Here is a 26,996-nt window from a genome sequence, read left to right on the forward strand (position 1 = left end):
TTTTCTATTTAGATTTAAAAATATATAGCTATATGATCATTTTACTGTATTGAAAATATGAAGATAAGAGTTGTCCATAAAAGTGCATTCTCTTTCTGAAATGCAAATTAACATGAAGGGCAGTAAAGAAAAGCATTTGGCTGAGTAAAAATAAACTTGTAATGGCCTTGTATAAACAACAAATTCTCCAGAAACATGTTTCAAGAACTTCTCTCTCCCTTTCTACTTATTCTGTTCTCCCCCAGAATTAAAAACAATTGTCCAATTATCTCACAGTTCATAACAATCTACACAAATTTCCACATTCTTCTGTTTCAATGGATGTTTTTGTAACGTCTTGAACTGTTACAAACTCCAAGTTTAAAGCGCAGTATAAATTCAAACCACATTCAAATTTAGAATTAGTACCTCAGGGGCAGATGATGTTAGCTTTTGTTATTTAGAGAATCCAGTGAGTCAAAGTTCTATATTTAATATGATGATGTGGTTACATACAGCTGGGTAGTAACGTCACAGTATTTCAAAATTATTTTCGCACTCCAGAAACCTCTCAGTGACAAACTTGCGTTATTTCAGAAGCTGAAGCTGTATCTCAGCCATTTGTTTAAAAAACCCTGCTATTTACTCTATTACATTTTCATATGCCAAGGCTCAAAAAAAAGGTCTGCTATGCCACACAATAATACATGGATTTAATGTTCAAATATCAGGTTTAAGACACAGTAACAGAATTTATAGTCTTTATAAAAAGTGCGTCCCAAAATGTTTTATAAACCTATCTTTTCAAATACTTTTTTGAAGAGAGCTCAAATTTAGATATGTTAAGCCTCAGTGCAAAACAGGCTAACTAACTTCAAAAAGAGACACAGTTGTTAAAATAGTCAATGTCATATAGGGGTTTTGAGATTCCTTCCGTTAACCATGTTTAAAAACAGTATAAACAACCAAAACAGTATCACACTATTGTCATTCAAAACAACAATAATGCCCTCTTGTTAACAATATTTGCTGAATAAAAATCATCCCTAATACCACCATTTTGACTGTGCAGTATAGCAGTCAAATGGCATACTCTCTTCAACTAATGATTCTGAAGAAATTTACTATATCCCGTACAACTAGTTACTGTTCAGTTACAGTCATTCTATATAGACAACAATAAAACTTGCATCTTGATTTGTTAGACTGTTGGGCTCTCCATATTTCTTCTAAAATATTTTCAAACTCTTACTGTCTGTTTTGACAAGTTTAATTTGTTGTACCTATCAAATTTATATTTATCATCTGGTTTAGCAGCTTGCAATGTGCATACCATCATTACTGATGACAAACAACACCTTGCAAAGAGACAATCGGCATCTCATATTACAGGTTAGAAGTGTTGTGTTCTACTCCATTGCTACTCCTGACCCACAAGCACAACTGGCAACTGCTTTCATTGAATTTTCCCAGTTTGGTCATTGGTTTGCAGCACCACCTGGTGTCAGTCACTTCATGTAATCAACCAAACTGTTGGTCAACCCAAGCTCAGGCAGCTCTAAACTTAAGACTGCCACCGTGACTTCTCATGATGACTTTTATGCTACCACCAGCTCTTTCATTTGCAGTACTCTGGGCCGCCTAGCCCATGACCCCAAACTTCACGCACCCAAACCCACTGCTCCAATGATACTTCTACCACTACCTTCACATCTCCTCAGCCCAGTATCCGTAGCCATTATCCTATTCTCAAGCTCAAAAATGTTTTATATAACACTCACAGCTAGCTACCCAGGAAACAGAGGTACCAGCTGAGCCAGTAACTGGCTGCTCCTCAAGCCTGCAGCCAGCCAGTGCATATTTCCCCAGGAAGTCACAATGCAACGACCTGACAGACCCCCTCCTCAGTGAGGACATTTCAGTGTTAAGAAATAGCATCGTGGTCTCCAGATGTTCTTACGAAAAGGCAGGTTTTATATGAGATACAGGGAACAGCCAATCCCCTTGCAGAATCCACAGACCAGCATGCAGACTACTATATATAGTAAACTTCAGTGGGAACTGAGGCAGTTTAAGCTTCTGATTGGGGGCCATAAGGACTGATGCTATTCAAAGGAAACAGTTTCTCAATCAAAACAAACCTCAAAAATAAAACCAGATGATGTGAGCCTGGGATCCAGAAGCACTTTCTGCAAAACTGAAAATTTAGTCTTGTATTAAACCCAGGCAAAACTAAACCAAAACAAAACCACAAATCCCAGAAACAGAGTGAATACCACAAGGTTTGCTCGACTGACCTACAAAGTTACCCTGCAGACAGGAAGCGTTTTTCACAACACCTTTAATGGAACATGTGTAATTACAACTGTAAGGATACTTTTACTACATGATCAAAAATTAATTCTGGCAGTACCTCAGCCATTTTCTTTTCTCACACAACCTTTTCACATCCCCCAATTTTTTAAGAGAGATTTTTAAATATTTTGTTCATTTAACGTACAAAGAAAGATTTTAAAGCTTGGTATGAAGTCTGAGCTAAACAGTTAAAAAAGCAATGCATTTGGGATTTTTCCCCTGTGTGTGTACTGTGGCAGTGTTAAACAAACAAACAACAACAACAAAAAAACTGGAACATTTATAACCTAAGAAGGAAATAGCAGTATTTTTTCTATTTTAAGCACAGTAAGTTTTACAAGCAACAGCTTTTGCTGTCATTAAAATAAATAAATAGGTCAATAAATCTGATTATCTTCCTAACTGAAGGAAGACTTTGCTTCTTCACTTGCCTATTTATATGAACAAAACTTCCACAGGAGGATTGAAAACACTGCCTCTAAATTTACACATTAAGAGTTAACTAGAATACAAAATAGAGAAATTACCTAAAACTGTAAATATATTTTTCAGATTAAGTTATTCACACATGCTGAAATAAGCATTCTAAGCATTTCTTAGAGGGATTTAAATTGTGAAAAGGGCATTAAACTGCTGAAAAGTTGGGGGGGGGGGAATAAAAATAAAAATAAAAAACATAGCCACTGCCCGCACCCCCCAACCTACTTCAGAAAGAAATTCACAGCACAATTTAAATCAGTTTTGCTCTGCAAAGGATTCTTTCAGTGAAGGTGTATTCAGCTATTCTATTTGCAAAGAAAGGGGTCTTAATGACACTACCTTTTGGAAAGTCCTCCATTTAATTTAGACAACATATTTCTCTTTCAAAGCCTACTCTAAGTAAAAAAAAAAAAACCAACCCAAACCAAACCAACCAAACAAAAAACCCCAAAACCAACAAACTCAAAAAAAACTAGAAGGAAGGTTCTTTAATTCTCACTGAAAGAAAGTTTTCAGCAGTCTGGTTGAAATCTTGGGCAACAGTGCAAGAAAATATGTATTCTACCTATCTTAAAATTATCATATACTTTTGTGAGGTACCTCATAGGTAGTTCCATAGTGGCACGTATACTGGCATTGCCTGTTGGTCTCCGCATCTTGTTCAACATTAGTGTAAAAAATTACTCCATCCCCGGAACAAGATACAATCTGTTTGTCATTGGTGCATGGTAAGAATTTTGCGCTAAAAATATTGGCCCTGTGTCCTGAGCGAATGGTTGTCAGAACCTAAGGAAGAAAGAAAAAGAGAGGCTGTATCAGGTTAATATTTTCAAAGCAAATAAAGAATGGGAAAATAACACAGACTCTGATACTATAAAACGTCAGTTATGTACAGGCTGCCAGTAACCTACAGTTTAATACAACAGAACAGAAAAGCCATCTTTCCACTAAATTTCTTCTAAGAACAAAGTGGTTCCACCAGAGACATTCACTTATGCACTTGCACAAAGTAGTCTGCAAAGTGAAAGGACTGGAACACAACTGCCACCTTTTGTTTTTAAAATGCTAGTTACATATCATATCAGGTTTCTCAAAGTAAAACGTTAGTCCAAGGTGATAGTGCAGCCAGCCAGCACGTCAGTGAAGAGTGATTTAGAAGATCTGGAACGTCGTGGGTCAAGAAGAATAAGGCACTGTAATCCAAGCCAACTTTATAGACTTTAAAAATTGATGCTACTCTTAAAATAAACTCACTTTAAAAAGGAGAACTGAAGTTTATAAGAAAAGATGTTTTGAAACCAGTCAAAAATAACAAACATTTAAGAACATGATTACAGGGCAATAAACTAACACTTGACTTAGTCTCAATGAACATCATTCATCTACAGTACAGTAGAGAAGCATATAATTTACTTCACCATCACAGTTGGTTTTAAACACTTTGTGATGACTCTTTATATTTCCTAACATACTTCTTATTAGTCTATCAAAACTGAAAAAACCCTCCATATGCTTTCCTGTGCGCTAGTGAACATTCTATTCTTACCTTATTTCTCCCATCTGCAGCATTTAAACCAAACTGCATTTTCACCACTAATAGGAAAAAGATACTTCCCAAGTTGTTTACAGTACGAAAATTACTTCCAAATTTCCACCCAATTAACTTAATCAAAGAAAACATTATGCAAATGAAGTTGCTCTGTCAGTGATAGCTCATGCCTAATATTTCACACCTTTTAAACAATTCACACAAAAACAGTGTATTGCATATTCTGAAAGATATACAAGGCTTAGTATTTAAAAAAAAATAATCAAAATCAGGACACATAGTCCATTCATTTTATTTCAATAAATCTACCTCTTCATTTAGATTTGTTCGGATCTCTGCATTTTACTGAAAACATTCAAAACCCAGACATTCAAAAGAAATGAGGAACTTGGTATCAAAGGAGCAACTCAGAACAAGAAGTCCATAAGGTACCCTAGTTCAGATGAGTTAAAGATGTCATCTGTCAATCCCAACTTTGATTTTACATTATTGCTACTGTGAAAGCAAGATTTTTGTCCTGACAAGAAATCCTTTTTGATCTCCGTAATTAAAGAAACAACAACAAAAAATATATATAAACAACTAGGGGCTTCTCTACCACCTTAGATTCCCCTTGCCAGTTCTCCACCACTTCCTCCCGCTTACTGAATATAAGCAGGCAGACTTTCTTCTCTTCACTCTACTGTACAGGCTCCTTTCACCAAATTACATGTGCTTCTTACTTTTCCCCCTTTTTCTCACAAACCCCAACCTAATGCCCTTGCTTTTCATGCAGTCAATAGCTAAATTATTCTAATCTTCTGCTTCGGTTTTCCCCATCTGCAGATCTCAGTTTAGACGTGGAGATCTACATTTGATGATTGCCCTCAAACTTGGACAAACTCAGATCTTTCCCTCCCTTCTTCTCTCCTCCACTGTAAACTGAAACAGCATTCAGAAATACATACAGGTACACATTTTCAGTAAAGGAAAGACATTTTCTCACAGGCAGACCTAACCTCATCTTGCCTGCCCCTCAATTTCCTATGTTGCACGGTGTTGCGATAAAAAGTATTACAGCATTTATTATATGTAGAAGATTTTCCATGCCCTTCTTGACTTGCACTGTACATCCTTTCCTACTCTGGTTATTATACTGCCTTAGAGAGGGGAGAAAGAGCTATAAAAAGTTGCTGGTGCCTAGGCCGCAAAAAATATGAGAAAATTTAACACACACAACCAACCCCCAAAAGCCTATCGTTAGCTACATGGAGTAAAACAATACCACCATCTTACTCCACTGGAGCATTTTACTACCAAACCGAAACAGGCTACAAATACTTAATGACTGAGGAAAAGGGGGAGGGGGGAACAGAGAATTTCAGATGTTCTTCAAAGTACTTGATGAGCTGTAGTAATTCAGACATCCTCATAACTTTTGCAATTGCTTAAATAATACGTTACACAGAAAATCAATTGAAGAGGCAACAAATTCAAGAATTCAAATTGCATCTCTTAAAAGCACAGATTAAATCTTTGGGACGGGATTATTAATTCACATTGCGATCCCAGAAGCTTGCATACAAGCTCCACCCCTAACAATAAGTACTTTCCTCCAAGAAAGTAGAATTTCTTGGCAGCTACTCTGTTGTCTTCTTTAAACCTGAAATGTTTAAGTTCTGTATCCAAATGGAAACTCTTTACAATAAAAAGTCACCATAATGAACAAACAAGCATTTTTGAAGTCACATTAAAAACTAAAACCCGTTTTTAAAAGTGGTTTTATTTCCACTCTGGCTTACTGTTTGAAAAGAAGCCAGCTGAAACAAATGCAAGTCAAATATCAGTGGGTTACTAAGCTTTTCAGAATGTAGTTAATTTAGGGTTCCCATTCAAGATACTCAGCACAGAATAATTTACAAACCAGCCTTTTCAATAGTACTTCCTTTGAAGAGGTCAAACCCCCTTTAGAAGTAAAGGAAAACAAACCTAACAGAACCCCATCCTAAGGTGAAAAGTAGCAATCCAGATTCTAGAAAAGCTGTAAGCCTTCAGCCCCACTAAGCACCCTCCAAAGCCTCCTCAGCACTCTCTCATGTGAGCTGAACCCTTTCTCTCCCAGAAGGCAAACCAGGCTAAAGATTCAAAAATCCTGAGTGTAACTACTCTTAAGAATCCTGTCTTCACACTGGTATTAGCTGAGAGAAGTCTCAGGCTCTATTTAAAGGCTTTGAAAACTGAGTGCTCAACCTGATATAAATACATGAATTCCCATCTTTTTGTACCATACTTGTAGTGGGTAGAGCTTTAGCTCCAGGCAAACTCTCCCCGCTCCCCGCCCCCAGTAATGTGATGCCTAAAAGAAATAAAATGAGGAAGAAAAGATCCACAAGAATAATTCTTCTCAGCCATCCCAAAGTATAATAACTGCTCATCCTTTTGATTTAGACTTGCAATTACTATTAGAAATCACAGTAACACATTTCTCCTCACATGCAAACACTATAAACATATAACCTATTTAAACTTGAGAAACATATTTAGAAAAATTTCTCCTTCTGAAACACATTACATAGTAACAATTAACATTGCATCTGGCCATACATAACACAAACTGGAGTGACTTACATAAAACTCATATAAATAAGAGTTAAACAAGATTAAATGCTTCCATATTAAATCAGATATCTTACTAACACAGAAGACTGTGTTGATGGATGAAGTCTATTTTTGCTACTCTAGCTAGCTCATAACAGAAAATATGGTGATAAGGATATCTGACAAGATGACAGAATTACAGTAGAGTTCTGGTACCAATACCAGTTTGCTCCCTTTTCCTGTATTGATTCTGTTTCTCAAGCCAGAGAAAATAAGCTAACACAAGTATAACAGTCATTAAAAATCGCATCTCTAGTACGTTTCAGGAACGACACTGATTATTAAGTCTTCTTGCTAGTACCTGCTGTTTTATAATTGCATTTGTATATACTGGCGAAAAAATAATAATAATTTTAAAAATCTATCTGCTCTTCTGTTATGTAAAAAAATAACTCAGCTGACTTAAAAATAAGAAAACAAAACATCTCCTATATTTCTTATTTGGCTTAAGTGCAACAGTAGTACACAACAGGGAAAAAAACCCAAAATCATCCCATGAAAGCATAAAGTTTAAATTGCTGCATCTATTAAAATATTACAATATTTTTGTATAATATAATAAGATAATGGTATAGCAACTATCCCATAAAGATATATTAAAATAAACCCTGCACAATAAATAATATTGAACACCCTTTACTTGCATGAAAAATTTTTACTTTGCAAGCCCTCATATAACACTCACTTTGAAATATATCCTTCATCCACTTCATAGCTGTCTTAGATACCTCTTCTTCTTCAGCTGAACTCCCAGTCCAAGAGAAACCCTGGTCTAACACCACTGATCTGAACTTTGTCAGACTGACACCAATAGTTGAAAGGAAGAGATGAAGTTTGGAAGCTATGGCTCATTTGGGCATTTGGGGAAGTGAGGAAAAGGGCCCTACCTATAGGCACAGGCAACACTCCACTATTATCTTCCCCACCACAGCTTTTCAGGAAGGCAAAATATTGCTGCCTGCATAACCTTCTATTCAAACTCTCTTCCACCATACCAACCACACATTTTGGTTCCCCCACCACATTTAGTTTTTCAGCACCTCTTCAGGGTTTAGTTCTCAACCTCTGAGAAAGCATGGGAGAGAGGACTTCACTTGAACATTGCTGCATAGGATCCCCAGCACTGAAGGACACAGTTCAGAGCATCTGTTCCCTCAAACTATCAGCAGCTCCTTAAAGAGCAAAGTGTGGAACACTGCTATGATGTGATGGATGCTAGCTGATGTTACTGGAAGCCATTCGCCTGCATCATAACCCATGTGAGTACAGAAGTGGAAAAGCAGAGACCTTTACAGCACTTTCCCCTTCACAAACCTGCTTCCCCTATTTCAGTACAAATTCTTCTCCATCCATGTACAAGCACACACAAGGCAATGTAATTTCAAATGGTAATGAAGTATTTTAATCAAGATTGACACTTCAACAACATTACACAGAAAGACAACTCAGTATATTACATACAGCAAAAGCTAATACAATATTTTAAAACTAAAATGAAACAGAAAAAAATTTATGACTATAAGATTTCACAAGAATTACTGAATCCTATTGCTGATTCTGACACTAATCTGTTGTGAGACCATGTTCCTTTTGTGTCAGACTACCTACCGTAAAATGGGATAATACCTATGTCACAAGGGATTAGAATACTAAAGTTTTAAAGCACTGTGAAGTTTTATTCCCATTTATAAACACTATAAAGTGCCTGATATTATCTTTGACAGATAATAATTAGTATCTGAAAAATAATATCTTGAAAAATATCTTGATAACTTGAAAAATAATAACTTAAATCTTATTTGAAAATTACTGAGTATCCAGAAACAAACCTACCTTTCTGCTGTAAGGATTACTAATTACCAGATTGGTGTCATCCGAACCAGATAAAATATATTCTCCTGTATCATTCCAGCAAATTGTATTCACCTGCATGAATTAACAAAAATTAGTTTAGACTTACATTAATTCAATTTTCAGACTATTAAAACATCAATACTCATCCAACACTACAGAAATAGGAGCTAACATATTCAATTGAAATGATGTAATTTCTAGGCAGCTAGCACAAAAAAAAGGTGTTTTTAAAATAAATTGATAAGGGAATCACCTGCTTCACCTATGGCATCTCAATTACTCCCTTTGCTTTTGAAGAGTCCATCAGGTAAATTAAGCCTTCCCACAAAGGCCTCAGTAGCCACAATTTTACACATTCAGGTGCTTTAATGTACCAAATCTACTCCACAGAGTTCTCCGAATTTGAACTGGAGGGCATCACAATGCTCTCGTTATTGTATCTTCACCATATCCAAATTCTGACCATCCACTGCTTTGTATACTTTTCAGTGACCACACCTTCTCAGGGATCATGTGAAAAGCACCGCAGAATCTATCCCAGATCCCCTTTGAGAAGTGTGAGTATGCTGGGAAAGAAGAATCCTACAGTGAGGTACAGAATCGTATCGGGAGAACTTTACAAAATATTTCCTTATCAATTCTCCTTTTCGCAAGACTGTGTTTAATAATGTGTCAATGAAATAAAGCTGTAAAGGCACTCAAAATCCAGGAAGCTCAGAAAGTATCCTTAGAGTAACCTGTCTTCAAGCAGCAGCTCATGCGCAAGCACCAAAGACTGCATGCATGACCATTATTATTTCAAGTAGCCTCTAAAATAGTTTTAAGTGTCAAACTGCAGCCATCAACATCTTCTGTTGGCTATATTCTGTTGGCAGAATAACTGCCTTAGTGTGATGTATCAGAGTGGACTATACAAGTAGTAAAAAACCTACTTTGTTCTAAATCCTTTTCTTATGCTTTTTTTTTTTTATTCAAATGCCTCATTCTGAGCCTGAAAGACAAAAATCTTCTTGTTTAAAATAAATATACCCATTTTAGTTACTGTTTTAATCACATGCTTAGTTGGGGTCCTTAATTAGGGAAGGCTGCAAAATCAGAATTAGCTGTTTCAGATGGATCATATGGGCAACAACTTGACATATCCATCGAGGAGCTTTAAATGAACTTTTGCCACTATTAAAAAAAAAAAAAAAAAGAGAGATCTTCATGTTACAACAGACATGCCTATGGCAGAGTTAGCTCAATGCTCAGCAGCAGACAAATAATGTTAGGAATCCTTAGGAAATGCACAGAAAAGCAAACATCATTCTGTCAGTGATTACATCCAGGTATGGCAAATCTGTGTCTTCTACACTATGCAGTTTTGGTTCATATCCCACTCCTGTATTCTCCATTTCTACTACTGCCCATGTGAAAAGTGAAATTATGAAAAAGAATGACTAGGGTGATCACAGGTATATAACACTTTAATTGCAAGAAGCAATTAACTTGTACTACTCTGGGGAGGGGACATGACAGAAGCTTATGAAGTCATGAATGACATGGCAGAAGAAAGAAATAATTTTCTGTGGATCTTCACAGTACAGGAAATGGAAGGCCTTCAATGAAACCATCACATGACACATTGTCATGGAATGTCCTAAACACCAGAAGTGGAAGAATATACAGAAACAAAGATGCAACTTTCACCTCCATCTGTCCATTAAACTGTGATGTGCTCTCTAGAATACCCTTGAAGTACTGTCTGCTTGACCTGTCTCAACTTTCCTCAAAAATAAGTACTGGCCACTCTCAGGGCCAAGTAATCAGGCTCCACTGAGCACTGGTATGACCTTGCATGGCTACTCATGATTTTATAACCCTGGCTGTCAATCACCAAGAACCATGCATTCAACTAGTCCCCATATCCATCTATCATTGAAGTAACCTGTCCTGACAACAACTGTACTTTAAAAATGTTGTCAAACATAGTACAGTACTACAGCTAGGGCAAACATAAAACCCAAGAATGTTCCTTTTCATCCAGGCAGAAAAATACTATCATTGCCCTAAAGAAACCAAAATAATAAAATAATACAAGGATACAAGAATAGAAACAAGAACAAAACACTGAAAAAACAAGGAAGCTGCCAAAAAAATTAAAACACATGATGTGAGAAAGAAGAGCTAGCACAAAAATTAAACAAACTGGGGGGGGGGGAGAGTGTCCAAAAACAAAATCTGAAGAACAGGAAAGCAGAGAAAGAATCGAAGATGCAAAGGAGACACATGATTATCTGAATTGCAGCATCACAAGCCTACACAAGACATCAAACATTCTCCTTCCAAATGCCAATTTCATTGCACTGATTGCGTCAGGGTTGAGCAATTTCAATACACCCTACCTAGGCCAAAGCTGGTTCAGAAAAAATACTGAAGTGAGATGACACAACCAAATGTGTGCTAGAGGTCTATAAGTAAGCAGCCTTTTTATTCTGTACCAGATCACCTTCTCAACATTACTGTCAAAGAATAAGTAAAAAAATAACAGTGTCTTCCAGTAGAATAAGCTTGATTTTTTTTCTTCAGAGAACACTGACTTTCCAGTAAGTGATCAGTTAATACACTACATTTCTCAGTGTTCAGCACAACCTGTTGACCAACAGTGAATAACTCCAATAAATATGCATATGGATCACTAAAAACAGATGCTTGATAAGAGCAGATTAAAAAAAGTTATCATGACTCATTCCATGCTAGCAAATCCACTATTAAAATACACCGTAAAATGAGGACTAGCTAGAAAATTGGTTGGTATTTCAAAACCATGTAGAAAAGGCACATATCTACTACCCTCACAGCCACTCAACACCCAACTAAAAGCGTCATGTAACAGTTACTACACTAAGGGTTTGAAACTCTTGGAAAAAGGTGTTAGAGCCAAAAGAAAGGATATATTGAACTCAAATGACAGACAGTTACTAACATGATAAGAAAAGTCAAAGGGTGTGTAATTAGCTTTTTTCTATAAATATTCCACATTATCAACTGTATCTAATTTTATTTGCCACTCAACTAGCCTTGAAAGGAAGCAGCAGGCACTTTTGATTCATTAGCCAAATAGTCAAAAATAAATTTACTATCTCTGTGTTTTCCTCAAAGACAATGCAGGAGGCAGGACAGCCAATCCTTAAAAAACTGAAAAAGCAAACTCCTCACTTCTATGCAATGTAACAGTAGAATTAACTCTTTTGTGAACAGGATAGATTAACATAATACAAGAAATAGAAGAAAGGAAATAAAAATGACTGTAGATATCCAGAATATCAGAAAGATCTCCCAAGCAAGGAAGGGGGTGAAAAACACACTACTTTTCATCTGTGGAGGAAAAGGTAAAAACTGCACATTCTAACAATATGCAAACAAACTTCCTATCCTAATTTAAGCATAGCTTTGAGGACTACATCTAAAAATGACTTGCTCAGAAGTGCCATCCTGAAGGATATGTACGCCACACAGGATGCTTGTTTGTTACAGAACTGAATGTCTATACATAGAAATGAGAAATTATTCCTCCAGGTAATCTTCTTTCCTTTAGTTTAAAATGTAGTATTTGCTCATGTCAAAGGCTCCATCTACCTATGCATTCTGAAGTTCTACCTTCCTCAGCTTTCACAGGACCAGAACTGGAAGAAAATAAGCGATATTTTTACTCCAATTCAATGTGGTTTAGAGTTGCTTTCTCCTCTGCTTTCCTCACACGTCATCACTGCTGGTCCAAATTGATTTTCTTTCAACATTTCTCCTTTGGATTTAGCCACTTCATACAGAAAGCATCACACCTAATTCTATATATTTCCTCACCATCTTAAGCGTTAACATGGAAAATGGCAACTTCTGGCATACATATGACCTCGCTCTGAGTTGGACAATGTGAATCTTATTGAAAGAGGCAAATCATGCCCTGGAAGGATGATAAGGTTACAAGCAGACATCAGTGATTTCGTAGACTAATTCAATTATTTCACATACTAGTTCTAGAAACTGTGTCTTCAAACAAAGTGGAAAATTGCACTATTTCAAAGACAATGGTACCTAAACTCTGAGATGAAAATACTCACATCCCAAACAAAAATGTGCTATGGTAATATTACTGCTATAAGAGCATGTATACTTGAAGTAATTCGTAGAACTATTCCCTTCTTCAAAGATATTGTACCTCAGTATGATTACACATACGGTTGTATTTCCCACAAGAGCTCTCTTTTGTGTAACATAGATCAAATGGTAGGTAAGAAGTTGGACTTTACTTTTATCCTCAATTAGAAAAAACAATTCTTGCCTTAAAAGTATGTTGTCCACCGTGTCCAATTACACAGCATGCTTTATAGAAAATACAAGTCACAACTTATTCCACAGAAGAATACAAATGTTCTTAAAAAAACCAAAAAACCCACCACCAACACCCCCCCCGTCCAACCCTCCAAAAATCCCCAACCACCTCAAAAAAAAAAAAAAAATCCAGAAACACCCTTAAGACAACTATGGCATTCATTCCTCACATTTGAAATGCATGCTGATTCAGCAATTGTGGAGAAAAAAAAAGATAACTAATATGATCATTTACCATTGATGGTATAAGCATTTTAATCAGTAAGGGCACTGTAATTTCATTTACTTTTATTTCACAGATTTTTTAAAGCAAGTAGTAAGAAATTATATTGAATGGTTGTTAGCCATAAAAGGTTATTCCCTGCAAAAAAACACACAGTAAATGAGGTAAGAACTCCTAAAACCGCATTCTTTAAAGGTGGATAGTTCTGAGCACATTTAATTTCTAAAGACATTTTTCAAATTGTAGCAGTATTTTAAACACCTGCATATAAAGCTATAAGTTCATAAGTAAAACATTTTCCACCCAGTAAAACAATTAAGTTAGGCCACATGTTAAAGCATACTTTAAAAGCTAACACAGTCAACTCAAAATTAATTTTCAAATACACATCCTCCAGGTAGATCCAAGCAACACCAAATAGCCAACGCCAAATTTGCAATTTCTGTCCTGTGACACAGAGGTAGTTAACTAAAATAGAGATCAGTCACTCCATTTTTGACAAGTAGCAAAGAAATACTGTTTTCCTGTCCCCCTGTTTTATAGGCAAAAATTACTATTTTTACAAGGAAACAGAGAAAAAAAAATTTAAAAACCCCAACCAACTTCGGGAGAAGAAACTTGAAAAATTTCACCTTGAGTATATTTGAGGAGATGAAAAACTACTAGAAAACAAATTCCAAAGTAAAAATCACTGTTACAATCTTGAACACAAAAACTCATAAATTACACATAGAATCATAGAATGGTTTGGGTTGGAACAGACCTTACATTGTCATTCTTATAACATTTCTTGAGAAAAAAAAAGGGGGGGGAAATTAACACATTTGTTTTTTTTTAAGTCAACACCATCGGTACCGACTTTTTATATACAGCAATTCTAATCCTTGCCTTTCCCAGTCTTTCTAGTCTCTCAAAAATATAAGCAAGTCAAAAATCATACTTCTGATCTCAAGCCAAAAGGCCAGATTTTAACTCTTTCTTTAAAACTACTACTATGTTAGTTAACAATTATAACACTCCTTAATTTAAAGCTACAAGTGTAAGCAACTCAAGATAAAAAAACCTTTACATTTGAACAGCTTTTGAAATAAACATGTTAAATTATAAAAGTTACACTTACATTTTCACTTTTTATAGCACATCTAGTATCTCTTCACTTTTCAGATATCTTGTACAACAAAGACAATGCTTTAACAATCATGAATTTCTGCTCTGTTCGTCAAAGGTAACATGGCAATCTCTTTGCCCTGTACCTAGTTTAAGTAAAATCTTTTATTTAAAAGATTATGACTTAAAATATTTGGACCATTTTCAAAAATTATGTATTTAAATAAGCAATATTTCAAGTTATGTTATTGCCTTTCAGGGGAGGCTTATTTTTGTTTTTATTGTCTCTTTAAATAATCATGTAGCACTTGATCATTTGCTTTTTAGACTTGGAGAATAAGTCACTCAAAACACTAGTACAGCTTTAAGTCAACAAAACATATCAACATAGCAGAAAACTACTAAAGATTCCAGGTAAAGGTTTAAGATGAGTTCTAACTGAAAAGATAAGCATGTGTTTTCCTGGCATAGGAGATTAATACTGTGTCCCACTGCTGAATGAATTAAGGTATAGGAATGGGATTTTGGTTTGCTTCAAAGGTAAAGTATCAGATGTTTAAGAAGAAACAAATACCTAGAGAATTCAGACGTGGATCTCAACAAGCAGAGGTTTCCAGCTCAGTTTTAATACATGGTATTTGCATTTTTAAGTTAAGGAACTATTACCGTGGCAACAAAATCACAATTTAACAAGAACTTTTAAAAAGAACAAGCAACAAGCAACAAAAAGCAACAAGTGACTTACACATCCATCATGCACATTCAAAGTTGCTTCAAGTTTTAATCTTTGGATAAATTCTCTTCTCCCTGTGAAGAAAAATACTAATTACATACTCTTTCAAAACAATAGCACTGAAGTAGTAATTAAGACCTTGCTAATGGGCACTAACAGGTAAAAACCTAAACAATAAAGAACCAGAATATAAATGTAAGCCTTGAAACAATTCATATGGTTCTCATTTTACAAATGCTAAGACAAGCATCACATTTGCTAGCTCTTCCACCACCTTTAATAAGAGTGCAGAAACGGCAAAATGCACATTTCACAGGTTCACAGGCTGATGCTTCCTCTAAAACTAGTAGTTATTAAGCAGAAAATAACCCTGTGGTTAGTTGGTTAACTTAGCTGAAAGACAGCAAGCATAACATAGTTCAGGAAGTACGACCTTTTGTATAGGAATATAAAGGAGGATGTATTTAGATCTCAAGTAGAAAGTAAAACATGGTCTCCTAATTTCAGCAAAGAACTGGAAGTTGATCTTCCAAGCATTATCTACAACACTACATCTCCTCTTTAACTAGAGAAAACTCAACTTCAATTTCGTTATTAATGTTGCATTTTGAAAAGTAACACTGAAGTCCAGTACCATTCCATTTGATATAAGCTTAAGGGATAAAACACAAAGGAAACTTTTGGAAAGGTGACATGAAAGGAAGATATGAAGGAGAAAGAAGAAATCTATAAATGCATATTGAGTAAGGCATGGTCCCAGGAACTTTATGTTCTTATTCCCTATATACAAGCTGACTTACTGCTGCACTTAAAGACACTACTGTACACTACACATGAAGAGGGAAAAATAAAGTGTATGGAAAGCAATGTGGTCTCTTCCTGAACTAGACGTTTAAACAAATAGCTCCAACTTTAATTTAGAGTGCCCCCATTTTATGGGAACAGTTTATAATGAACGTAATAATCCCCAGAAAGCACTTTCAGAAAAGACAAATACTGATAAACTTAATCTTTTTACTTAAATCCTGAAAGCACTTAAACTCAAGGACCATTATCTTTTTTGTCCTGTATTTGTACAGCTCTCAGAACAAAACTCCAGCTAAGAGTATTAGACTGTAGGCTATGTTAGGCTACACTGTTTTCAAATACAAAACCTATCAAATGCACTCAAAATTAACCTTCCTGCCTTCCTTCAAGAAAACTGCGGAGTCAGGGAAAGTACGGCCACAGAACCTTCTCCACATCTGAAAATCCTACATTTCTGAACTTGTTTTGGTTCAGGTCAAGGCAGAACCATTTCAGAGCCCAGTGTTGCCTCTGGCACTGTAGCACAAATTTGGAAAAGTAATTTCTCCTCTCTCCTCTTAATGCCTTTTATTTGTCCCAGATACTCTCCAGCACTGAAAAAGAACACCCGCTATCCATACCTGGTCCCTCACAATCACAGACTGCCACAGCACAACCATCTCACTGAGAAGCAGGCACTGAACATCCCTGCCATACTCCCTCGAAGACCAGGAAACCCTTCAAGCAGTACCAAGACCTGCAGGTACACCTGCACCTCATTCAAAGTTTATACTGCTTTCCCTCCATGAAAAGGTATGTTTTGGTACCTAGTTTTAGCTGGAACTAGAACTCACCTCCAAAATTCAAAATTGCTCATAACCAGCTCAAGTACCACATTAGGTGAAGATCATACTTTGGCAAAATATTTTTTCTTTTTTAAGAGGAGGTACTGAGTGAAATGGTTATAAACGGCTTGCTTTTAAAGCACACTTAAGCTAGCTTTAAAAAGATAAGTCATACTCTCTTATGCCCCATTTTATAGACACTGAAATTGTGACATCTCAGAAGTGCTACAATTTCCATTAATCAGGAATAGCCATCATTAGAGAGAGATTAAAATAACAATCTTATGCACCATGCACTACTAGCAAGAATGTACGTATTCTTGAATTGGGAATACATCTACCTAGTTCACTGTTCTTTCTTTACCACTGTTCCTTATCCATTTTTTCCCCCTAGAGGAACAGACTTCGAACTTAGGTCCTTAATGGTTGGTTTATTGTACTTTTCAGTTAAATCCTATTATTTTTTTCAAATCACTGAATGATAAGGGTATTTTCAATGAAGATTCCTATTTTCAGGATGATTTAATTTCTACAACACTTGCTTGTAAGTAAATGTGAATACTGAGGTGGGAAATATCACTTGCTGTATGCTTATATATCACTTTGCATAATAGAAACCCAACAATTTGCTTCTAGGGTGCTACTGTAATGCAAAATACAGTACAATAACAAATGACCCCCAATAGGATAACTTCACTAAGAAAGGTATACTCCGCAGGCCAACACAAAAATCCAGTGTTCGGCTGTCCCATCACATTTTCACTTGCAGACCAGAAAAGTTTGATAGCAGTGGATGATTCTTGGGCATTGCACTATATGCATATAACACATCTGGAAGTGAGGTGATGTCTGCAGACCAACACGCAGGCACTTGCTGAGAATCCTCTGTACAGAAACACTGAAGGAGATTACTTTAACTCATTTTTAAAAACAATCAGAGCAACAGATTTTCCTCCTTCCCGTATGGTCTGCTTTTAATCCAAATCACTTAGATCACTTTTGATCAAAATCAGCAACCAAGAAACAGTGAACATGTTCTAATCACATCTTCGATTGCAATTTTTTTTCCTTAAAGAAGTCTGTTGACAAAATTAGATATCAACTGACTTGTTGCTATTAGATTAGGATTTTTTGGTCTTAAGAACACAGTAGCTATACAAGTTTCAGTAAATGTTTAACTCGAGATACAGACATATGGTATCTCATATATATACACTCCTCCATTTAAAACATTTTAAAAAAAATTGTTAGGATTGCACATGCTAGCATATGTGATTTGTTATATATGTGATTAGTTATTTACCATGTGATCACTATTTATCTAAATATTGATTTGAGGGAGGAATTAAATACAAGCAAAACTAAACAGTTTCCTTATTCCCTAAAGTAAAAAGGGGGCAAGGGAGAAAACAGTTAAAATGTTTTGCCTCCAAAACCCTTCCTATTTGATAGAGTACTAAACACAATAAGACAACTGAATGGATTTTTTTCTAGTTTATCTTATCGTTCAAAACTAGAACCACCAGATCCTGAATGTTTTTTTTTCTAAAACAAAAACCAAAACTACTTGAATAAACTGATCTGAAGAAAATACTGTCTCTGCATTTGCTGTTGTTAAAAGCTGAGTTAAGTCAGTGAATCTGTGTTCCTTGTACTTCAGCAATGACTTCCACAAGTCCATTGGTTTGATAAAAAAGCTCAGCAGTAAGTACTAGAGTTTTCTAATATTTAAGTCACTTGAATATTTTTGTCATTTTCCCATTTTTATCACATTAAAATTAAAAAAAAATATTGTTTATCCGGTTTATTAGTAGGCTACATTCCTTTTTTTACTCTTCAGGTGCATCACAACTCATTGCTAGACTTTCTAACGGTCAAATTCTGCACATCAAGGACTCTGTTCTCCCAGGTGACAACAATCTTCACAATCCTTAATTCTCATTCATCTAATCCAATGGCTACCTGTTGCCTCCACCTTCCAATGAAGGAGGCCCTCTTGGCTCTCCCTTCAGCTAAGATGATGGAGGAGACCCAGGCTTTTGACAAAACCCCATAGAGTACTTTTTTCTTATAAAATGAGCATCAAGACCTGGGTCAAGTTTTGGTTTTTCTCCCCTCCTAATACTGTGTACAGACTCTGCAAGAGCCAGAAACTTTCTTTTTCCCCTTAACTATGTGCCACCAGAAATGGAATAATTGAATTCAGTGAGGATGATTCGATATATCATTTCTTATATTCAAATAAGGCCTGTTTAAGACAGGGATCAAGCGATCAAGCTGTCATCACCAAGATCATCTCACTGGACAGTGGAATATACATGAGGTTTGCTTTGAAACTGCTAAGGTGAAACTATCAACAAGAATAAAATAAAACAAAACAAAAAAGCACTGCTAAATTTCAAACGGCAATGATGACTTCTCTGTGAAGTGTTTACATCACTGAAATTTGGAAAGCTATAAAGCTAACGCTCCACCCACCCATTTTCACTAGACATTGTTAACTGAAGCCTCAAGGTACAGTGCCACTCTCAGTACAATGGTCAATAATTTTTTTAGTTTATATTAAGCTAGAGACTAGAGGACCATTTCCAAGGCCACATTCTATGTATGGAAGAAGCACCACTTTGAGTCATTCATAATATGAATTTAAATATGGAAAAGTGGGCAAAAGAGAAATTGGAGCTGCTTCCTTGTAACTTATTTCTTCAAAATGTTCCACTGTACACAACAGCAAACCAAACGATGCCTTGCCACTCCCCTCTGGAGAAATACCTAACTTTGGTGTTTGGGCACATATACACAGCTCTAATCTCACTTCAGGGAGCAATACCAAAATACCGCAATGTCCCTTGTATTGCCTGCTCACAGCAGTTATGACACCATTTAGGTCACAATCCTCAGTTTAGGAATTGCTGGTCAGGTGCTTTTGACATGGTTATTTTGGCAGAGGTGCACATACCTTTCTTTTGTAAGCAACTTAGTCAATGCTACTTCAGAACTGATGACAGCAGCAAAGTTTAATGCTTCAAGCATGTAAAACCTTCATATATTTAAAACTGTACTCCAGAATTTCCCATTGAAAAAGTAGAGATCATTTCATGATAAAGGTCTAGCTTGAAAGTTCATTTGTGCTCCACAGAAATATAACTAAACTTTGATCCAAAGCGGCACCACCATGGTATGAGACATTAAAAGACAACCCTTATTCAGAAAACCAGTAATAGATCCTGTTTGTCAAATGAACACTCATTTATGTCAAGCTGGCTCTTTCCAAGGCCAAGTCCCTCAGCGCTAGCTTGCTGTGACATTTGGAATGCCCTAGTTTAAAACTGAAACAGAGCCAGCATCTGTTCCCAATGCAGAGCACATGTTATCTTGCACTCTAAGCGCATTTAAAAACTACCCTTGATTTTCCAGGGTAGAGTTTACGTATTTCTGAAGCCACTCCATGAAAAGATGGCAAATCCAGTTCATTTGTATATAGGTTATTTTGCTGGATTGACTACGTCGAACTCTGCATAGTGACCCAGTGTAACTTTGGATCCATGTCTCAATACACTGTTTTTCCAGCAGCCAGAATTCTCCATATACCATACAGTAAACAGGACTATACACAATATGCACTAAATTAACTTTCATTGAGGTATGTTAAAATTCTTGAAGATTAATTACATTCTTGAAAAACACTTGTTAGCTACATAGACTGACAATGGCCCCATTTTACAGACACTGAAACTGTGACACAGGAAACTGAAACAATTTATCAAAGGAGACAGTGAATCAGCAGTACTGCCGGAAACCAAATCCATTGGTGTGACCTCCACTCCTTTGATCAAGGCCCTGCATCAAAACTTCAGCAATGTTATATATTTTAGGGTAATTAATAAGCATTTTGGAAAAGACTTCTGTTTAGGTTTGCTTCTACCAAATCTGCAAGAGTATGTTACTATAGGTAACAGCACAGGTAAGATTTGTTTGCATTAGTAGCAATGTCTGTAATTAGCCTTCAAACATACTTCAGATTCTACAAGCATCCACTCTTGAATATAAGCTTCTATTGGGCTCCATCACTGGTAAGGCTACAAGCATTTGAGCTTTAAACCAATGTGTTTAATTTCTGTTTGATATTTACCATGTTTTATGATTGAAAGATACTTCATACATAAAATTCAATTGTATTAATATCCATTTTTAAGGTGTTCACAGTGGCAAAAATGTGGCATAAAGTACAACTACCTGTCTTAGAGAAGGCATTTTATCTGTGTATTGTAAGTACTAGCATTTGAGTGAGTGCGCTATACTGACTAGTACTAAGTGGATTTCATTCACAAGTACACCATATTCTGACAGCTATCCTGTCCCCACTTATGCTGCCCATAGTAAAGTCTTCTGTATTGTTCTTGCCACAGATTGCAGCTAAGTAGAAGAACAAACGAGCGTGGTTTTGTGACAGGAGAAAAAAATGCCAGTTTTCAGCAATTTTGGTATTCATTCAATCCTTTAAAGTAGTCCAATGATCACATACAAACTACTCACTGAGATAAAAGGCACTTGAAATTTTTATATTATGTCACAAGTGTTTCTAATTTCTACAGAGCAGAGGACAAAAATTAATGTGATAAAACAAAGAGAAGCTGTATCTATGTAAAACACAACCAAAGGCAAAAAGATAACATGTACCATCTTACTCTTCTCAACACAAAACTATCTGAAATAGCTTAAGTGTGATTAACTGGATGTATGATTAACCAAATGCAAAAGCATTTTCTGTTTTCTCCACCAGCACTAAAATACGTCTCCCAAGTAAACTTGAAATTCTGAAACAGATACCAACACAAAACTGAAGAGTCATCAGATCAAGAAAAGTACACTTGAGTCCTGTTTTCTTCTCATCAAAGGAATCAAAGGAGGCTTCCATTAACTGAAGGCAAAAAGAATTATGCAGTGTTGCAAGTTGGAGTAAACAGCATTACTGTAGGTTTCAACATGTCTTTGGAAATACTCTTCTCTGACTTTGAAAAGTCTTCATCCGAAATAGTATGTGGAACAGTAATGTATGTTGAATATTTTCTTGTAAAAATGACATTAACATAGTAACCCAGACAATCCTTATGACACTTGGGGAAATACACATCACATCAGGTACTCTGCTTTATTTTCTCAAGTACTACTTATCTGTGTAACACCCAAGGTTAATTAGGAGCTCTACTTTTCAGCAAGAACAGATGATGTCTGAGAAGCTGAAACAGGGGTATGACTCTACCCCAGTGCAAAAGTTAAAGACTGCTAGCAGCAGAACCACGACCTATCATCTCCAAGCACTCAGACAAAATGGATACTGGAGCATGGAAAATCACTAGCAGAAGGAAAGAAAAAATTACTGGAATCTGCTCTTAAGAGAAGCACATTCCTAGCAGGCACGTCCTCTTACGGCTGAAGATGTGTGTGCCCAGTACTGCTGCCAGTCCTTCCATTACCTTTAAGTGTCTGTCAGAAGCTACTGCTTCTTCAACTCAGCCAGCAGGACTACTCACACGAATATCCCCTAGCCCATTTCGGACAAAGGTTCTGGGGTAAATAGCCTACTATTTAAAGTTGTTTAAGCTAACTCAATACACATTTTTAAACAGATTAAGAAGCGATTATATAGAAGCTTCCCAGCATATCTAAAGAGACATGTCTTCTGGCAAAAAAGCAGAGCCTGCCTTTCCCACAAGGACGTCTCAGTGAAACTGAGACTTTGGACAAGGTAGAACTGAATTAAAGCATTTACTATTCTGCACACCTACCTAATTAAACATACCATTTAATCCTGGGTAGTATAGGAATTATACACTGCCAGGTTTAGGGGAAGATGTGAAATATAGATATACACACCATAACAGATATAGGTGCATAACCCTGTGAGATTACAAGTGTAACACTTGGAAATTGCCCAGGATGAGAGTTTAAAGATAGATGACGTCAAAAGTTGAGCTCAAGCAGAAATCTGAGTCTTGGTAGTACATGACTATTAAGTAACACTATGACATAAGTTAAATTATCATTGGGCATTTAAAAACAAATGAAAAAAGTTTACTTTTAAAAGGTACATTGCTTGTTGCATTAAACTGTATGTATTCATCCTAGATGACCAAAAAACCCTGTTGTTTGACTGAAGAGACTCCATTTTACTGAAGACAGTTTTCAGGACATAACTGTTTCTAAAATAAAAACAAAAAGGAACCACATTTTTCCTCATTTCCTAGGAAAGGTAAATAATGGGAACACACTACAATAACAACAACAACAAAGCCATGTAACCTAAATAAAGAGGTGGTTTTGGTTTTGTGTAATAGTTTTCTATATTGGCGAAGTTTCAGTAGTTCAATAAAGGTTGAACAAACACCACTAATGGTTCAGAACGCATTCAGTTCACAGTGAAGGGAAGGATGAATCCTCATCTTCCTCATGATATCTGCTAAGTAGAGAGCAGCAGCATTAATGATGCATTCAATTTTCCTGAGGAAAGCCTGCAAATCCTTGAAGAACAAAATGAGGAAAATAAGGAGATACTAAAATTCACTGATGTGACTCAGATTCCATCTCACTATACTCACATTCAATATTTAATGATTCAACACATACTGAAGCATTTGGGACATATCTGAATCAGCAAGTCACTAAGCCCCAAAGACATGAAAACGCTGAGACTTGCACTTAATCAGTGAAAAAAACAGCTTTGTTTGAAGGCTGGCATACTTCATATCTGAACTGATCTTCTTCCTTACTGCTGGGACAGGACTAGTCTCAAGTGTCAACAAGTTCTTGATACATGATCAGTTATATCCCACTAGACTATTTTGGGGACATTCAAGGATAGAAGATCAGGAATCACAAGCAAAGTCACAAGAACTTATAGTATTGCAGTGCAACAGCTTAAAAGTGGCTAAACGCAAATATGCTTAATGGTCTGCTCTAATGCAGTTAATGGAAGCAATCCAACTGGAAGAAGGCTACAGGGAAAAAAATATTAAAAAAATAAATAAAAGAAAGAGATCTAAAGTGATCTCCCACATCAGTGCCTCAGCCTGAAATACAAATCCAGTACACGCAGTACACAATTTGTTTTTGCAGCAAGAGACAGCTTTCATGTATCCAAAGCTCATTATTACAAGATCAAGGTGCAACTTAACTATGAAGCTGTCTGAAACACTCAGTATCAAGACACAGGCAGTTGTTTGCAAAGCAAATACATTCTTTGTACAAAGATTGTCTTTAAAAGCATACAATGTAAATTCAATGAAATATTGCAATCAAAAATGAAAAGATATTTGAAGTGCACACAAATCTTTACAGTCTCCAGCTGTTTGCATGAGAAGGCTGAGATTCCAAAGGATGTAAAGCAAATACATTTGCATCCTAAAACTGAGTATAATTCAAATAATATAATTATACATTGGGACTACAACACACACATACTCACACTTCTTGGCAACCATTAACACACATGATTAACATTCAGTGTGCAGACACGACATATAAGGTTAATCCCTTAAAAAACAAAAAGTACATCTGCGTAATTCAGCCCATGTCAAGCAAAGCTGACAAAACTACAGACAACTGAAAAGGTCTCATGAATTTCTGAAGGACAGAAGATCAACAATCTGAAACAGTTGCACCAATTTTTGATCATTTCCTTCTAGCTCCACTTAGGCTGGATGTATTTGTATGCAATGCCAGAAATCCCCCTTCCATTAATGTTTTTATGCTGTATGTCAAGATACAATAGCAGCAAAAAAGGTGGTGATTTAGAAAATTAAAACATCAAAACTCAGTAAGTAGGTTCATTGATAACAACATCTGATCTAGACAGTACTATAAAAAAAGAAAAAGCAAAACCCAAAAAACAAGCTCCAGCAAAGTAGTCCCACCAAAGAACATAATAATGTGATCTGTAAGGGTCTACAGTTTTTCACAAATTGATGTTAGTACATAAAACACAGAAGTTGTACTCCCATCAATCCCCAACATCCTAAAAACTAACATTGGAAATTATCTTATTTCAGGACAGAGCAACAGAAGGCACCATGTAATCCCAAACCCTGCATATCATATTTTTTGTAAAAAGCAAATATACTAAAGTGATCGTCAACACCTTATCACTGAGTAGGAGCAAGGTGGGACAACACTGAAGAGACAGAAGCAGTAACACAAACCATAACAATTAAACCACAAAACACACAGGGATAATATAACTGAGAAAACATCATTTATATTGTTAACTACAAGTGAAGATTCCTGAAATAGTAGCAAAACAAGCTATCAAATTTACATAGTGTAGTGCTACATGGCTGTACCACTTGCAGGTCCAACTGGCTTCTGCACCTCTACTTCCATAGCTCAGTTAGTCTACAAGTGAAATAATCCCAAAGATAACAGAAGGCTGATTAGACTGAAATTAAAACTAAGTATTCAGTACTCAGACACTAGAAATACTCATCCAACCTTAATACTGCCTCCCAGCTCACATCTCTTTCTGGTTTTCTGGTATGTACCAAATTATAACCAGCCAGCTTTTCTTCATTGGTTGCCTTGTTCAGATGATCCTGCTATACTATGTTTTTATTGTCCTTTACTGATAGCATGCTACTTTCTACAAATTATTCTATTAAAACATTTTAAATGGGTGTCTTTATCATCTCAGTTGATTTACTTGGAACTAGGAAAAAAAAAAAAATCATTACTCTTTATGTGCTAGGATGACCCCTAACATTTTTTCAAAAAGGTGTTTTATACGTATGCATTGTGCCTTTCTATTCCTTGGTACCAATTTAAATCAGATGTTATCAGTGAATTTGTTTTAGACATAGTCTCTTCATTAAACTCCTCCAAATTCAATTTGTTATCAACAGGTCTCAATGACACATTGCTCTTTCAATTGCCCAACTGTCATTTTTTAAGGAATATAGTCACTAAGTCTTGCTTTTATTAACAGGGAAAAAAAACCAACATATCCCATTTAAGGCAATACCTGATCACTGTACTCTTGTGGTTTTTACAATTAAAAAGTAACATTCTTTTTCTGCAATGCTCTTGTAAGTCTTAAACTTTTCTACACAACCACTGAAAATCCAATGACTATACCAAATTTCCTGCTTGATATATATTAGATTGAGCACATTAAAGATGTTTGGTTTTGTTTCAAAGACGTATTTTCCTTTAATTCATTCATTAAACTGTGAACTTCAGTTCCAACTCTGCCTATTCCTATTATTCAGAAAACATAACTTGAAAAAAATATGGGGATCTGCGTCTTTCTAAAATCTTCAGTTAGTCTAGTTTCATAAAGTATTTGATATGTGCCAGAATATGTCACTACAGAACTGTTTTTCTGGGCACACACCAAAGTGCAGTGGAAGGTGCTGCACAACAGGAAGCTACGCTGTTTACATTAAAACAGCAGTCAATCATTTGTGTCCTTGTAATCAGACAACCAGGTAAATTTATAACGGTCCTTTTTCAAGCAGCATTTAATTTGCTAGACTTGTAGAAGGAAAACCAACATAAAACACCTCTACCGATTCTGGGTTTTAACTGTGACAGATGAGTGTTTTTAATTCATGCTGGAAAAGAAAATTAATGCCAGAGGTTTAGGATATGAAATGTAACAGTGCACCTGAATATAACTAAACATCAAAAGTATTGTGCAAAGAATTAAAGAAGAAAGGCTGATTAAATACTCTGTGACTACCTCCAAGCCTATAAGAGCACCAACTACAAAGCTGATCATTTTAAAGCTGTCTGACCCTTCTTACTCTGCATTATTTTCAAAGACTAAGATACCACATATTGAAATATAGCTGGAGCAAAAACTGGGGAAAATAACACATCTCTTTCTAGTTGTTCTCCCTAACATTCAAGTTTCCATCTCTGCTGGTTTTTGTTTGTTTGTTTGTCCAAGGAAAAGCAACAGAGAGAATGAAAGTTTTCAGTATTTTAAGGAATTCATTTCACTCTCACACCCTGGCAATGTATTTTAGGAAGAACTAAATGTTCAACAGCAATACCCAATTCTATCTACATTCAGTGAGCCAC

The 26,996-nt window shown here is 36.0% G+C and overlaps 1 protein-coding gene across 5 annotated transcripts in view; it reads right to left on the minus strand.

Moving 5' to 3' along the window:
* The window catches only part of DCAF6 (DDB1 and CUL4 associated factor 6), a 90,615-nt gene that overhangs the window by 58,749 nt on the left and 4,870 nt on the right, over positions 1-26,996 (minus strand). For all 5 annotated transcript variants that reach the window (XM_072885451.1, XM_072885443.1, XM_072885434.1 and 2 more), the window contains exons 2-4: positions 15,301-15,362; positions 8,834-8,926; positions 3,415-3,600 (exon numbers count right to left, since the gene is read on the minus strand). In XM_072885451.1, coding sequence (XP_072741552.1) covers positions 3,415-3,600; positions 8,834-8,926; positions 15,301-15,362 — 341 coding nt within the window. The remainder of the gene's footprint in view (positions 1-3,414; positions 3,601-8,833; positions 8,927-15,300; positions 15,363-26,996) is intronic.

Source organism: Ciconia boyciana, chromosome 1 (genome assembly GCF_034638445.1).
Source record: "Ciconia boyciana chromosome 1, ASM3463844v1, whole genome shotgun sequence".
NCBI classification, from domain to species: domain Eukaryota; kingdom Metazoa; phylum Chordata; class Aves; order Ciconiiformes; family Ciconiidae; genus Ciconia; species Ciconia boyciana.